The sequence below is a fragment of the Colletotrichum aenigma genome (genome assembly GCF_013390185.1).
Source record: "Colletotrichum aenigma strain Cg56 chromosome Unknown KSG_Cg56_contig06, whole genome shotgun sequence".
NCBI lineage: Eukaryota > Fungi > Ascomycota > Sordariomycetes > Glomerellales > Glomerellaceae > Colletotrichum > Colletotrichum aenigma.
Genome location: NW_023500912.1, coordinates 2138471 through 2154098, shown reverse-complemented (window position 1 = coordinate 2154098; position 15628 = coordinate 2138471). Strand labels below are relative to the sequence as shown.

Sequence of the window (15628 nt, the reverse complement as noted above, 5' to 3'; positions counted from 1 at the left end):
CCCCCTTACCATTGACAAGCTTCGAGACTCGGAGACATTCTCAGCTGCGACCTACCTTACCATCCAAAGTCCCTCGGCATCTTTCTTTTCCCCCCAATCTCCGCACAGACGTCTCTCCTCCAACATGTCAGACGACGTCAAGACCTCGCTCCTCTCCGACCCCCCACCGGATTATTCCAAAGGCTCGACCGAACACGGTCTCCCAGCCGGTGCCGCCGCCCGGCCACCACCACCAGCCGGCGGTCCCGGTCCCGGCCCCCGCGCGCCGCTGCCACTCAACCTCCCAATCATCTCCTACCTCAAATCCAAGCGCGTGGTCCTCGCCTCCGCCTCCCCGCGACGCCGCCAGCTACTCGCGCAGGTCGGCCTCACGAACCTCGAAATCACACCCTCCACGAAGCCCGAGGACCTCGACAAGTCCGCATACGGCCCCTATGAGTACGTCGCCGCCACGGCGCGACAAAAGGCTCTTGACGTATACGAGACGGCCCTGCAGACGCACCTGGCATCGATCCCTGACCCGGACGTCGTGATTGCCGCCGACACCATCATCGTCACCCGCGACGGCCGCGTCTTGGAGAAGCCCCGCAGCGAGGCCGAACACATCAAGATGCTGCGCCATCTGCGTGATACGAGACTGCACCGCGTGCTGACGGCCGTGTGCGTGATTGCCCCCAGGGAGGACGCGCGGTCGCCCGGCTACGAGATTGCGACACATACCGAGGAGACAAAGGTGTACTTTGCACAGGAAGATAACGGTCTGCCGGATGATGTCATTGATGCGTACGTCAAGACGAGAGAGGGAGCTGACAAGGCTGGTGGTTACGGTATTCAGGGAATAGGAGGATTGGTGCTCGTGGAGAAGATTGAGGGTAACTTCGATAATGTAGTTGGCCTGCCTGTGAGACAGACATTGGCATTGGCAGAGAAGGCTGTCTTCAAGCAGGATGAGGAAGAGGTGGCTGAAGAGGATGACGAGTGAATGGGTGATGAAAATACAAAGATGGCTCGCGACGGACCATGATATGAAACTACAGGTGGGCATGTGGAAACAGCGGAATGATGATTTGGCAGTCAGCCAAATTTCCGCGCTCATTGGCGTCGATGGTTTACCAGAAAACTGAACCAATCTCGCCGAAGTGGTAATCAGCTTGATGAGACTGAAGGTGCCATAAACTTTTTTTGGTGAGTACATATAGAGGAAAAATACAAAAGCTTCGGTCGGTCTTCAAAAGCAGCACGTACGAAACCGGGAAGGATGTGCCATACCGGCCTTATGAGAAGGCCTCGGCGTACGTTTCGCCGGATCAGAACCAAAATCAGTCTCAACATTACATGAATTGGACAATAGTCTTGCATTTCAAGTTGAATCGTTGACATCTGAAGCTCTTTGATAAGTGCTGCAGGCAATCCTATGCCCCAATCTTCGACGAAAGCAGACACAATCGACGGACTGAGGCTATCTGGCAAGGCTACACGCCAACCAAATTCCGTGCGTTATCCTGACCTCCTGTAGGCGAGCATTGACATAATCGTCTTAGTCTCCTGGTGCTACCTAGGTTGTGGCAGCATTGTGTAACACTTGGGCATCCCGAAATACCAAAATACATATCGATGCTGCAGGCTAGCTTAAATGTTGCCCCAATAGGATGCAGACATACCGCATGCCCCCTAAAACATATCTATCTGTGTGTACCAAAGTCCCGTCGTGACAAGCCACATTACTTGAACATCATGCCTGCGTATAAAGGGCTTAAATACGGGTGGTAGATCCATATGGCCGCAGTGTCATTGACCCTTCGCCCATTTCCCGGCAAGGCTTGAGCGCATTGTGGTTGTTTAGACAAAAGCATGCACGGTTCTCCAAAGTCCTTTTCGTTCACGATATTGCCGCTTGGCGCGTGCCTCCCGGCAGAAATTTGGGGCTTTTTATTCGATAAGACAGTTCTGTATCATAGGTTTCCTAAGGATCCTCTCCTGCGGCCACCTTGGCCTACTCTTTGGCCGAAACTTCGGTGCACAGGAGTTGCATGCCATCACAGCCTTGCCTAGAGATTCTGGTTCGGCGGCTCCCAAAGTTCCTTTCTTTCAATAGTTTATCATATTGATATCTTCGGAGGAGGAACAATATGGTGACATCGCTTGCATAAGATGTGTCTAGTTCGCCGCGTCAAAGCATCATCATGCTGTTCACTTGTAAATGTTGGTAGCTTTCAACGGTGAAATCTGTTAAGTGCAGCTAAAGTTACACCTCATATCATCCTCCGTTATTGAGTAATTCGAAAGATGCCCTCCGATCAGAAGAACTCCACCGAGACATCATCATCAAAGAATGCTCCCAAGACAACTGAGAGCCTGACCATGCCTCATTCACCACGTATGACTTGATTCCTGGTTATTTCACCTGCTTCATGAATCTAACCAAGCGGACCAGGCTCATCAGAAATACTCTCCATCTGGATCAAAGGGTCGAGCGAAAGTCAGACCTACGACGATCCCTGGAGTCCTGTGCGCGCCGAATTGAACCCTCGAGGCAATTCAAATGCGAGCATATGAATCGAGTCAACTGATTAGATGAAGAACAACCAACCGAAACATGAAACTCTTCAGCATGACGTGGAGATCCACCGGTCGTTACTAGATTGCAGACTGTTAAAACTTGACTCGCTTTATTGTTTATCTTAGGTAGTTGCAGCAGTATAAGTGCCAAACCGTCGAGAATCTAAATAATTTCCTGGTGGGTTGAATTATAAAGCCAAATGCTTCTTAGCCTGACTGACGATCCTGGTTTGTTAGCAATTGAATATATCAGCTCTTCTAGCCCACAGATTAGTATTTGAGAGAACATTGAAAGATTGCAGATGTGACTTCTGGCCGGAGCCATCGTTATCACGCAGGATGAGAGGGAGGGAGAGAGAGAGAGGAAGGGAGTAACAGGGGAATGTTGGAGTAGAAGGGGGTAAAACCAAATAGACGACAAGTTGTGAAATAATTGATTTCTTGAGGAAGAGTTTCCGTAATTTGAAAGGACGCCCAAGGACGAAAGGCCCTTCATGCGCAAATCGTACGTTTGCGATCGGTATCGGCGAGGCTAGTTAGTATGCCTTTGGCGGGCCGACTGTATTGCTGGCTGCCGGCGGTCCAAGCCGCAGACAAAAAGCAATAATGACAGTCTCCTTGACTAGATCTACCTCGTAAGCTTAATCTAAATAGGATGTGACAGCGTTGCCGCTTGACCAATAAGCAATGGGACTTGAATCCTTGTTTCCCATTCCCATTCCCATTCCCATCTCATGGTGAATTCTCATCAAAACCATTCAGATTTTCTTTTGTTTATGATAGTTACTAGAAACTTATAAGCATTCACCTAGCCTCTTTCAAATGCAGAAAGTATCTTAGCATGCACTCTTAGGATGTCTTACAGTCATAATTGCAGTTCTTTTCCTGCTTGAATAGAGCACTTCTACCAATTGAGGCTTCGTAGCTCCTCATGAATATAAGCATCAAACTCACCTTGATCGGAGCGGTATTGGCTGATATTAGCCGATTTTTGGCCGTGAGGGTATCGTCAATATCTTGCGCCTACGTTGCCTTCAGCGGCCTTGACTTCGCATGCACGTCCTCATAAGATCAACCTGCAGGAACCGTCACAGCACGTATTTCTCTGGAAGGTTTATTCCGCCGCGATGCGAGCCTCGAACCTCGAGAAAGTGGTCAGCTCTCATTTCTCGAGGATGAGCTTGTCAAAACCCGCATGGATGCAGGAGAATGGTCATATATCTTGGATAAGTTCCATGTAGATATGCATATTTTCGACCAAAATGGTACAGGGTTTGTTGGAAGACGTTCTTGACAGGTAGAGATCGCTGTCATTATATGCACGATGTTGCCCACTAAGGCAGGTTTCATTATTATGTCTTCGATCTAGATTGCCGTCAAAACACTGGCGAGCCAATCAGCCACGAAAGATTTCCTCAGTCTTGATCGTATGATGCGCTATGACCTTGCGGAGGCAGTCTCGAAAACCAGCCTCTCCTGCAGAGACCAAACCGAAATACCACCTGTTTGGTCTCCATGGCCGTCAGGTATACGAGATCAGGAGACCAGGCGATCTCGACTTTTGCGCGCGAGAAAAAGAAATATGGTAGCCTTCTGTGTCATGAGCGGCAAAGCGTGCAAGCAGAATGGGAAGCTGAGGACGCTGGCGGCACAGAATGAGGGGCAGCAGCATGCTTTGCTGTTGGAAATGTTGTATAGAAGCCCTGCACTCCATTGAACCATACTTGTTGGCTCATGACTACATGATTGAAGGCAGATAATTCAAAATTAGATCTGGCCAAAGCCAATTCTTTCCATCAACCCCTTCCTCAAAGTCATGCCTCGGCAGCTCGAGAACCGCCCCGTGGCATTTGCGAACGACGCTCCCAAAAGCTGTAAAGAGCAAGGCAAAACCCAATCCAAAAGTATGTCCAAAATTCCCATCGTATCCATAATGATCTGTAGAGACTGATGATCTTATGGCCAGGCTCGTCGAAGATGCTCTCCGTCTGGATCCAGGGCTCGAGCGGGATTGGAGCGTACGCAGACCCTTGGAGTCCACTGATGGCTCAAATAGCTCCTCGAGGCAGTCCAGACGCAAAGATATAACCTCAAACGACACGAGTTAGGAGGGAGAGGAGGGGCCAACACGACTAGACAGTGATAGAGTCTGTCGTTGGGAAGCTGAGGGGTATTGAATGCTCAAGGTATCTTTACCATCATCTGGAAAATGGAATGGCCGGAACATATGTGTTTCAGCGGCACAGAGGAGTGCCACGTCTTATTAATATTAGTGAACATCATAATCATCGCTTCTTTCGTGTAAATCAGGCTTCGCTCCAAGACGCCGTAGGTCGCTTGAGAGGATGAGCTTGTGTGTTGAACACCCATTCGTCCAAATTGATCATTTCTGGATCCGAAAAGATAAGGTAGAAGTACTTCAGGGTTTCAGCGAAGAAGAAACTCTCCATACTGTCCTCTTGTCGTGATTGCGAGTAAGTGACGTCAGCCACAACAGCGTGAGCGTCGTCGGTTGCAGTCGCTTTCTGGATGGCCTGGAACATATCCCATGCCATGTCCAGCAGATCCTCTCGTCCAGTCACCCTGTAGAGAATGAACAGGCTTTCGATGGCCTCGGGGCGCAGATTGTAGCGGGGGTTGTCGATCCTTGAGAAACCCCTGGGAGAATGGCGGCTGCTCTGGGCCGCCCACTTTTGTTCATCCCATGGGCAGCCTTCAATCGTGTCGCACTTGACGATCTGTGACTTCTCGGGCATGATTCCACTCTTGAAAGACTTGTAAGCCCACACACAACCCCTGGTCAGCCTATCGCCAACCTCGACGTCTTCCGGGCTCTCGAAAAGCTTGCCGGCCATGGCAAACATCCCGCCAGCAAAGCAGGAAAGGTGTTCGAGTTCGGCGATTTGGTCGATCTTCAGGAGCTTCTCGTTCACAATGGCGGTTCCAAGCAAGAGAACATCGTCCATCCTGGGCGTCATCGGGCGGTACAAGAGCTGAGCCTTGGCTGCCTTCGCAGCGCTTCTGTACATCCTCTCATAAGCCGGGTCGAGGCCGCCGAGAAGAACGTGCATCTTCGGCAGATACTCGTAAAGCGAATCTCCATCTCCGCCTAGACGGAAAATGTTGTTCGGGGTCTGGAAATCATCACGAACATTGATGAAGTTGGGCCACAGTCCTGGTAGCAATGTCTCATTCTGGATCTGGTCGAAAGCCATCTTGATGCGTTCGATTGCGTCGTAGAACTTGTACTCTCCCGTAATTTGAGCCAGTCTTGTGAATTCCAGCGACAGACTGCCAATCGATGCAGCGCTCTGATAAGGATCAGGCAAGACCTTTCCGGCTCTGAGATCCGCAAAGTTAAATGTATAAGGTGGAAACCGATTCGGGGTATCGAAGGCGGCGTAGAGCATGTTCGCCAGCTCAATAGCCTTGTTGAGAAGTACTGGCTCGTCACTTAGATCGTATGCAGATAGCAGGCCTCCAAGGTAGCGAATATTCGTCTCAAGAAGGTTACATCTTGGATCCGTAGAGTTGTTCCAATCGATGGCGCCCACATACTGAACAGCATCGTTGAAATCGTCGTGTAGGCCCATCAGCCACAGCGTGTCAAGAGAATCGACCAGTGTAGCTCCCCATCCGTTGTATCGATTCCTTCCTCTCAGTGACAATGGCTGCAGCTCATCGTATCCCCAGGCATATCTCACATAAGACTGCCAACTCTTCTTGAAAGCATTCCTGACCTCATGACGACGAGAGCTCATGAGGCCGAGGTCCCTCTTAAGACTGTCTGAACGTTCCGCCGCAAATTCGAACTGGATTCTGGGGAGCTCCAGTGGCTCTTCTGAGGGTAAGCGTGCCATCTCAGCGTCTGGCACTGGATGCTTCTGGGGGTGTGTAGACCAATCATAGCTGCTCGCGCTGTATGGGAAACTACTGCGTGGTATCGTCGGCTCCTCGACTTCCTCCTTCAAAAATAGAAGACTGACGAAGACAAGTATGACAAACAAGGCAAGCACCCGATATGTCGGAGAATTCCGTAAATGAAATTTCGCAACCATTTTGGATGAAATAAAACGGACTTAGACGTGGAAGCGAAACAAACACGGAAACATGAAAGCTGCAAGAGACAAGAGGAAACAGGCGAGCTCGGGTGGTTTTGTAAAAGAAAGGTCAGCCCTTCTCCGAGTCTCTCGTCATCGGACAGCAGCCGCGCGAAGCCCGTGGTGCAGGTCTTTTGCCATTTGCGGCGTTTGACGTCTCGAAGCTCTGCTGCTGTGGTGTGTGTCCTCCGTGAAACACGAAAGGAGACCCATGGTTCGTTGGCGCTGACCATATGCTGTCCGTGCTGGGGAGATCCCCCGGACATACAGGACGTGGCCGTGGATGCGCTGCCGATGACCTCGCGATTGGACGCGCTCGGCGGTGGCTTGGATGCCGCTTGGCCCAGGATCGTGGGTGGGATGGGTAATATTGGATTTGCTGAAAACATGCAGATGAGCTGAGAATTTAGATCTTCATCCAGCATGACGGAGGATCACAGATGCGGGCGGTTGCGGATGCAACGTGGGTTGCACATCACGATCCATCTGCGTGGAGAAGATACCCTTGCCCGCGATGAATCGTTCAATGGTTCGCCATGTCGGATACGTAGATGCCATTCCATCTCCCCAGGGCCCATGTACTGACATGACAATACCGCAGCTGTCATGAGTCGTCTTCTGGAAGATGGCACCAGACTGGGTTGATGGCTCGAGCCGCGATAGCGTGTCGTTTCATGGTACCTGACATGTTTCAAGGGTTGAGAGCTGACTGAACCTAGTTGACGGGCTGCACGGCACACTTACGTAGCGGCCACAAGTGGGGAGAGTGGCTGACAACGGCTCGGGGGTGCAGGTTGGGCACGGTGGTCCGCTGCGGAAAGCCCCACAACACGGCCCGAGTTTGTCGGCCGAGGGACGGACAGTGAAAGCGGGAACAGCGCCACACTGACAGTGTGATGTGGCTGGAGCTTGTTTCACCGCCTAAATTTTTCAAATTTCTGCCGCATCCCACCTCCCAGAAGCGCTAAACATCGTCAGCTTCTATTCACGCCTCCCAGCAACCAGATCACGAGCGGTGGTCTTGCGTCCAAAACAACAGAACCATGTCGTCTATGCGAAACGCCGTACAGAGGCGCTCCCACAGGGAGCGTGCTCAACCTTTGGAGCGCCAAAGATTCGGTCTCCTCGAAAAGCACAAGGTTTGTTAAGCATGGCCTCACGATGCGCGCCCGTCAAATTCCGTTACTGACTATTTTTCCGAATTCCAGGATTACTCCCTCCGTGCCAAGGACTACAACAAGAAGAAGGATACAATCAAGCACCTGCGCCAAAAGGCCTCTGAACGTAACGAAGATGAATTCTACTTTGGCATGCTCAGCCGCTCCGGCCCAGGCTCGCGCCTCAAGGACGGCAAGAAATGGTCTGGCACCATCGCGGGTGACCGCGGCAACAAGGCCATGGATGTGGACACGGTGCGTCTGCTCAAGACGCAGGATGTCGGCTACATCCGCACCATGCGCAACGTGATCTCCAAGGAGGTGAAGCGCCTGGAGGAGCAGATCGTGCTCATTGGCGGCATCAACGCAACCACCACGAACGACGATAGCGACGACGACGAGACGAATTCCGCAAAACCTAGAAAGATTGTTTTTGCCGAAAGCACCGAGGAGAGGGAACAGGCTATCGATAAGGAGGCAATGGAGCTGGACGACGATGACGAGGACGAGTTCGAGGGATTCGGCGATGAAGACAACGCCGAGGAGGAGGCGCAACGCAAAAAAGAGAAGAAGCTGCAATTATTACGGTTGCAGCTCCAAAACGCGAAGAAGAAACTCAAGATCTTGGCGAAGACAGAGGATCACCTCGAAATACAGCGGGCAAAGATGGCCAAGACGGCGACCTCGGGCGGTGTGACGAAGAAGGGCAAGAAGATTATGGTTCGCACGCGGAAGAGGTGAACACGGGATGCATATTTCAGTCAAATTTGCGGTCGGCGAACAAAAGTTTCATGGTGTGTTTTTTCGTGTTCTTCATTTATCCTAATATCTGAGCGGCGTGAGAAACCACGCTCAGAAAGTCGTCATGCGATACCCAGGCCCCCGAGTATAGATCTAGATGTACAAGAAAAGAAATTCATCGCTCCTGTCCTCGTCCAGGACAAGGTCTCATAAACGAAGCCCAATTATTCCCAACACCATGCGGCCCCAAAGAAATACTAGAAAAAAGGAACCCGGATCAACAAAGTGGTATCTCATTATTTCATTCAAAGCAAACTCATGCTTTTTTTTCCCGTCATCATTTCGACTTGACGCCAACACACCTCGCCAACCCCTTGACGATGGCAGCAAGCGCCTTGAAGCCAATCGTCAGGAACCACACGAAGCACTTGAACAGAGCGGACAAGACTTTGAACAGCGCCCTCAACGGCCACGGCATCCTGTCGCGCGTCTCTTTTCCGACTTGTTCCAGCTTCGCGAAGCTGCCAAGGCTGCTGTCCTGGCTCTCGACGTCGATCTCAAACTCCTCCATCTTGCCCCTGCGCGCGGCGGCCGCACGCTTCTTCTCCTCCCGCTTGCTAAGCCGGCGCTCGCCGCCAGCAGGCTCGCGCGGTGCGGGAGGAGGCTCGAAAGTCTCGACCTTTGAGTTCTTCTCGTCGCTTGCCGCAACCAGCAGCAGCGCCGTGACGGCGACGTCGACGATGAAGAAGCTCTCAATCTTGGAGGCGATGGCCGTATCAACCTCGAGGAACCCAGCGCCCGTGCCGTCACGGGTCAGCTTGGCGAGGTGCTGAGGCGACTCGTGATGCTCCAAGGTGTACTCGACCCGGCTCCAGGCGGGTGAGCGCTGAATGGTGACGCAGAAGGGCGTGGCCAACGCTGGGTGGACGACGAAGTGCGAGCTGGAGTCGTCGTCCCAGACGAGCCGTGCGCACTCCGTTTCCGCGGTGACGATGGCGGTCATGTCGTCTGGCCTGTCCAGGGCCATCTTGGCCGCTGCCTGCGGATAGAGAAGGGCAACCAGGCCGTCATTCGGAGGATGCTTGCGGGATTCTTCTTCGAGAGTGGTGGTGAGGACCTCTTGCCAGTGCTTGCTCTCAGTGCCTTTGCCGTTGTCCTTGTTGCCGACGACGCCGCTGAGGATGCTACTGGCTGAAGAGCCCGCCGTTGGGCTCGGGGCCTTGTAGACCTTGTTAGGGTCGTGTCGACTGAGAGTAACGTATGCGGATGCAGATGTGGGATCGAGCCTGAGGTTGTAGAATGGCTGAGATGTCGAGGACAAGGTGTAGACCGGAGCATCCTTTTCCTGGGATAGCTTCATGCAGTACACTCTGCCTTCAGAAGGGGAGGCTTTCCAGCCGTTGGTGACCTTCCACATGTTCTTCATTTGCTCATTTGTCGAAACGTTGGGAATGATGGGAGGTTCGATCCTCCTTCTGGGCCATCTTGGCGCTGAACCGCCACTCATCGGACTTCTCACCGGGCTTCTGTGCTGAGCCTCTTGCCCATCCGCTTCTCGTTCCGGGTACCACGTTGTTCGATTAATGACAGCTCTGGGAATATGAGTTGGACTGGTCTGAGTCGGGAAGTACTCCTGTTGATTGAGCGGCACTTCGGGGTTATACTGGGGAAAGATGGACCGAAGAGCAGCAGGCTCTTGTGACGATGACGGCTCTCCAGGCAGTGGAAGCTTTGCTATCGAGCTGCGAGAGCGATGGCTGTTGCTCCGTGCTAGTGTTTGCGCCTGAGAGAAGGCAGTGTCTGACCGAGGCGGCACTTCAGCAGTGGGGGCAGGCCTTTGGACAGGCGAAACTGCCTCTGAAGGCAGTGGCGGCAACTCGCGGTTGATTGGTGAGGCGTGTTGCTCACTGGGCTGGGGTTGACGGATTTCTTGCGGTGTTTGCGATCGCTCAACCGGCGACTGCATCCTTTGCTGCGGCGTCTGTCTTCCATGGCGGGGTGGGGTTACCGAGTCGATGGTTTCCGGAGACACAGCCCGAGTCCGCGAGCGCTCGCGAGACTCCGATGTTCGAGTCCGAGATGCCGGTCTCCGTACCGTTGGGGGCTTGGTGTTGGGGTTCGGGAAGAGAGAGTACCCTCCAGAGGGTGGCTGAGCCGACATGATGGGCTGTGTTGCTTCTCGAATCGAACGTTGGGATTCCCCTTTGGTTGATGCTTCCCAGGCTCTTCACAAGTAAAGGGGGGATGCCACAATGGAATGAATAATAGGCAGTCCAACTGCTACCGATGCATGGTCCCAACAAGCCGGCAACTGAGAACAAACAGAACGTCGGTTTGTTATTGCGGCACTGGTTAAGATAACCAGATGAAAGGGGAAAAAGGCATGTCAACATACGATTGCCAACAGAACCACGAGAGTATATACTCTGCTGGCATTAAAGCGCCGGCACTACGGAGCATACTGGGTTCAATTATGGCAGGTAGCCCACGGGAGACCTGGTAAGCGCTGGCTTGCCTGACGGGCCGCGGTGAGTGGTGAGAGCCAAGAAGATGGAGGGGATGGGCAGGAGGGTGGTCGAGTTGCCAGACGAAAATAGATTGCGAGATGCGGGCTGGGCCAATCAACCGGGCCATCACACTGCGTCCTAGCCGCCGAGACCAGGGGTTTGAGAGACAGGCGCGCGGGGTTGGTTGAACGCGAGCATTGTGCGATTGGTCAACACCCCAAAATTGGTGCAACTTCTTCGACTCTGACCGCCTTGGCTAGTGAGATGCCGACCTGCACATCCCTTGGGCGCCGATGTGAAAATGCGACGCAGGAACGAAATGTGGCCGGCTGATTGAGCACCTCGCCTGGGTCTGGCTGCGTTTCTGCGCAGGGCCAGGCCAAATGCGGTCGGCATGCAGGTCTCCGTTCCAGGTAGCTTCGAAAAAAGCCAAATCGGGCCATAATCCCTTGGAAAAGGCTCAATAACTAGTGTCAAGAGATCGAGAGTCTGCTGATGTAGAAAGCTTCATGTTTCGGCGCTGCTTCTAGTTAAGTCGCAAGATCAAGTCCGTTGCAAGTCTGAGGTGCTGTCGACAGAACTTGAGTACAAAGAATGCCTGATCAACGACCCCATCTACGGACTGAGGGCAAAATCAATAGTCCGGTGCAAATGAGGACCATCTTCGACCAAAGTATGTATTGACCGGTAGTATCAGCCGGCGTCGGTGCGGCCTTCGGGTCAGAGTCCCGTTGACCGGAACCCCCAGTCTCGGCCGAACGCTCGCCAGACCGGGCACCCCCGGGAACAACTCCCGAGGTCGGCGTTGTTGGAGCCAAAGGTGGAGACCGGACCACCGCTAAGTTGAGGATCGCGTTGGCTTCAGTAATACCTTTGACTCAACGACGATTGGATAAAACCCATATATTGGGTCAAGTCCATGGAGGTTTCATGATATTTGAGCCTAGACACAGCAACATTGAGATTATATTACCGGAATCATGTCGCAGATCGTAGTCATCGGGTAATCACCCCACACAGCCCCTCCTGTCAGTGTGCAGCAGCTAACATGATCCAGCGCCGGCGTGATCGGTCTGAGCACCGCCGTAAGACTCCAGCAAGAAGGAAACCAGGTCACGATTGTAGCCAGGGACTTTCCGAGCCCATTCGAGACCATTGATGCCAAGGCTTCGGTCAACTACACATCGCAATGGGGCGGGGCGCACAATCGATGGGTGATACCGGCTAACAAGATGGAGGAGCGTGATCACGCCATGGCTCTGAGAACATTCCGGCATATGGAGTCGCTCTTCAAAAGCAATCCCGAGGCGGGCATCACTTTCATGCCCGGTATCGAGTACCTCGAGGATCCTCCAGAGCAATATAAGGCGCTCACGGAGGAGAAAGCCAAAAGGCTTGGGTTGGTCGAGTTCAGGCGTCTGAGTCCCAGCGAGTTTCCTGATGACAAGGTGAAGTGGGGTTGCGAGTATAAGACATGGTGTGTCAATCCCATGATTTACTGCTCGTTCCTCTTGCGTAAGTTCGCATGGAACGGAGGCAAGGTGATTCGCAAAGAGCTCAGCGACCCTCTTGAGGTCTTTGGTATCAAGGAGCTGTCAGACGCACGGACAGTCGTCAATTGCTCTGGCTTCGGATTTGGTGACAAGAACTCGTTCATCACTAGAGGTTTGTAATTCCTTGACTTCTCCGCAGAAAGAGTCCTCTAAAACATTCCCAGGGCAAACTTGTGCAGTGGCCAACTTCAGCCCGGCAACAGTGACGCGACAGAATGCGGATGGATCTTGGACATTTTGTGTGCCTCGAAACTTTGACGGCGGTACCATAGTTGGAGGCACCAAGGAGCCAGACAATTGGGACGTTGAGCCATCGCTAGAATTGCGGGAACAGATGCTGAAGACCTTTGCTGCCACCTACCCTGCCATTCTGGGTGACAGCGGCGAATATCGCGTTCTCAAAGACGTTGTTGGCCGTCGACCTACGCGCAGAGGAGGCTTGAGACTTGAGCGAGAGGATGCAAGTGATGGCCGGACCATCATCCACGCATATGGGCTTGGTGGAAGAGGATTCGAGTTGTCCTGGGGCATGGCCGAGGGCGCCCTCGGGTTGCTTCAAGATCAAAATCCCAGAGCGCGTCTGTAGCAGCGCAATTGATTATGTCGCGATTGTGATTGGCAGTTTACTGTTGGCTGGGATGCCAACCTAAAATGTCCCGTCGATAAGGTGATCATGCTGTGGACCCTGGCACCATAGTAGAGATTGTTGCGACATCGGCCACAATCATCGGCGACAAATTTTGAGAATAGACTGGTTCGGACGACCGTTTGGTGGCTGCAGGCTCGGTACCTGCATGACATGCCGGTTGGCATGAGCGGACACGCTTGATTTGGCGGATAAATCACCGGCAGCAGCTGGGAAAAGGAATTTTTTTTTTTTTTTTTGGTTGACGGGATGGAAGGAGCTGAGGCCAGGGCAAAAACTTTGAGTCACTGCCATCTCATTGTAAGGTAAGGTACCCCGCGCTCCGAAGGCGGTGTACGAACCCCTACTGTAACTCCCTGTAGGAGTCAGAGGTGGGATGTTTTACCTTGCCATCCGTAGACTCATAACTACCCCACCATCATCATACTTCAAGCTCCTCTCCCCAACACCTTCCTCGACGTCGCGATATTTGCCCTCGACACATAAACTTGCGCAATTGAGTCAATTCAGGTCAATTCTTTTCTCTGCAAAAACTGCGACAATGTCTGCCCCTATCATCCATCTTCGCGCCGAGACCAAGGTTTGTCTACTCTTGTCGCAATTGCTTTGGGATGCCCCTCGAAGTGACCTCGAGAGTGTAATTGCTAACGACCCTTAAGTGGTTGGAGCACCGCAGTGCCCTCACCCCGAGCACGACCCGAGCCCTCATCAAGGCTGGATACGAGATTCACGTCGAGAAGAACCCCCAGCAGAAGGAGTACCAAAGGTTCTTCCGCGACGAGGAGTTCGAGGAGGCGGGCGCTAAGCTTGTCGAGACCGGCTCATGGAAGGATGTCCCGACTGCCTCCTCCCCTGACGGCGGAAGATACTTCGTTTTGGGATTGAAGGAGATTGAGGAGGGAACTAGCCCTCTTGGCCACACCTACATTCACTTCCAAGTATGCAGCCCTGGATTGTACACTTTTGAATTGCGCTAACTAGTGACAGCATTGCTACAAGCAGTACGATACCGTCAGCACTGAATAAAGGTCCCGTGTCTCTGTGACTGACAATGTATTAGGCAAGGTGGCTGGGCTGAGGCCCTGTCCCGTTACCCTCGCGGAAACGGCACACTCCTCGACTTGGAATTCTTGGCCGATGACTCCGGTCGCCGGGTGGCAGCTTTTGGCTGTGAGTAATTCTCAGCTGCTGAACATTTCCTTACTCCATCACAGTCCTAACTCTATAATCAGTCCACGCTGGTTTCGCAGGTGCCGCGCTTGCGATCTCAAACTGGGCCTGGCAGCTCACTCACCCTGGCGAGCCCTACCCCAGCGTCGAGAGCTACCCCAACGAGGATGCTCTGATCGCAGACGTGAAGAAGGCGCTGGCCGAGGGTGTTGCCAAGGCAGGCTACACCCCGCGTGTCATGGTCATCGGAGCCCTTGGCCGTTGCGGACGTGGCGCAGTTGCCATGGCCGAGAAGGCTGGTATCGCAGATATCTTGAAGTGGGATATCCAGGAGACAACCGCTCCTGAGCGCAAGGGAAAGACCTTCCCGGAGATTGTTGAGTCTGACATCTTCGTCAACTGCATCTACCTCAACCAACCCGTTGGCCACTTCGTCAACCACGAGTCTCTGAAGGCTCCTGGTCGCAAGCTGAGCGTTGTTTGCGACGTTAGGTTTGTTCACCACGACTCCTTCTATCCTCATGACCGCATGCTAACCGTTTTGGTGCAGTGCTGATACCACCAACCCCCACAACCCTAGTAAGTCGCAATCTCGTGAGCCACTCTCAGCTCGTACTAAGTGAAATGTTTTAGTCCCCATCTACACCGTCGCCACTACGTTCGACAAGCCTACGGTCCCCGTTGAGGGCTACGACAACCCGCCCCTGAGCGTCATCAGCATCGACCACCTGCCTAGTCTGCTGCCCCGTGAGGCTTCCGAGGCCTTCAGCAATGACCTGCTGCCTACTCTCCTGGAACTCAAGAACTGGCGCTCCAACCCGGTCTGGGTCCGCGCTACCAAGCTCTTCGAGGAGAAGGTTGCCACTCTTCCCGCCGAGTCCCTGGAGAACAAGGCCTAGTGGGCTCCGATCAAGTCGTATCTGTGTTTCTGAAATGGACTCTGGCGTTTATAGGGAGGAATCTTACGATTGCAAGGGCACAAAAGAGTCAACAAGACCTATGGGATTTGAAAGCTACATAGAAAAAAGATTAGACTCGGAATGCGGATGTCACTGAATAGAAAAGTTGCAGGTCTTCTCAGAAGAAGACCTTGGCAAATATTCGATGATCATGACCGCCGTCCTTCGGCTTCGGCCCCCTTTTTGGTGATTTGTAGTCTACATGGTGTTGATATATTTATACACGCCGAAATGCC

The 15628-nt window shown here is 52.9% G+C and overlaps 7 protein-coding genes across 7 annotated transcripts; 5 read left to right on the top strand and 2 right to left on the bottom strand.

Annotated features, from left to right (window-relative positions):
• Positions 1–124: 124 nt before the first annotated feature.
• On the top strand, positions 125–982 carry CGCA056_v009626 (Maf-like protein; the record flags this gene model as incomplete). The annotated part of the gene is made up of 1 exon (XM_037324873.1): positions 125–982. One exon carries the CDS (start codon positions 125–127, stop codon positions 980–982), a length of 858 nt encoding a protein of 285 aa, XP_037177109.1.
• A 3393-nt stretch (positions 983–4375) lies between these two features.
• CGCA056_v009625 (uncharacterized protein) lies at positions 4376–4647 on the top strand (the record flags this gene model as incomplete). The annotated part of the gene is made up of 2 exons (XM_037324872.1): positions 4376–4463; positions 4526–4647. 2 exons carry the CDS (start codon positions 4376–4378, stop codon positions 4645–4647), a joined length of 210 nt encoding a protein of 69 aa, XP_037176544.1.
• Positions 4648–4865: 218 nt separating this feature from the next.
• CGCA056_v009624 (putative mannosyl-oligosaccharide alpha-1,2-mannosidase) lies at positions 4866–6419 on the bottom strand (the record flags this gene model as incomplete). Its single annotated transcript, XM_037324871.1, has 1 exon — positions 4866–6419. The coding sequence occupies one exon, from the start codon at positions 6417–6419 to the stop codon at positions 4866–4868; it is 1554 nt and encodes a 517-aa protein (XP_037176542.1).
• A 1283-nt stretch (positions 6420–7702) lies between these two features.
• On the top strand, positions 7703–8557 carry UTP11 (U3 small nucleolar RNA-associated protein 11; the record flags this gene model as incomplete). The annotated part of the gene is made up of 2 exons (XM_037324870.1): positions 7703–7798; positions 7868–8557. 2 exons carry the CDS (start codon positions 7703–7705, stop codon positions 8555–8557), a joined length of 786 nt encoding a protein of 261 aa, XP_037177111.1.
• Positions 8558–8894: 337 nt separating this feature from the next.
• On the bottom strand, positions 8895–10718 carry CGCA056_v009622 (uncharacterized protein; the record flags this gene model as incomplete). Its single annotated transcript, XM_037324869.1, has 1 exon — positions 8895–10718. The coding sequence occupies one exon, from the start codon at positions 10716–10718 to the stop codon at positions 8895–8897; it is 1824 nt and encodes a 607-aa protein (XP_037176547.1).
• Positions 10719–12044: 1326 nt separating this feature from the next.
• DAO1 (D-amino-acid oxidase) lies at positions 12045–13203 on the top strand (the record flags this gene model as incomplete). The annotated part of the gene is made up of 3 exons (XM_037324868.1): positions 12045–12067; positions 12122–12729; positions 12782–13203. 3 exons carry the CDS (start codon positions 12045–12047, stop codon positions 13201–13203), a joined length of 1053 nt encoding a protein of 350 aa, XP_037176546.1.
• Positions 13204–13804: 601 nt separating this feature from the next.
• On the top strand, positions 13805–15332 carry CGCA056_v009620 (Saccharopine dehydrogenase; the record flags this gene model as incomplete). Its single annotated transcript, XM_037324867.1, has 7 exons — positions 13805–13843; positions 13923–14201; positions 14251–14264; positions 14324–14433; positions 14496–14925; positions 14984–15012; positions 15067–15332. The coding sequence occupies 7 exons, from the start codon at positions 13805–13807 to the stop codon at positions 15330–15332; spliced, it is 1167 nt and encodes a 388-aa protein (XP_037176532.1).
• Positions 15333–15628: the final 296 nt, after the last annotated feature.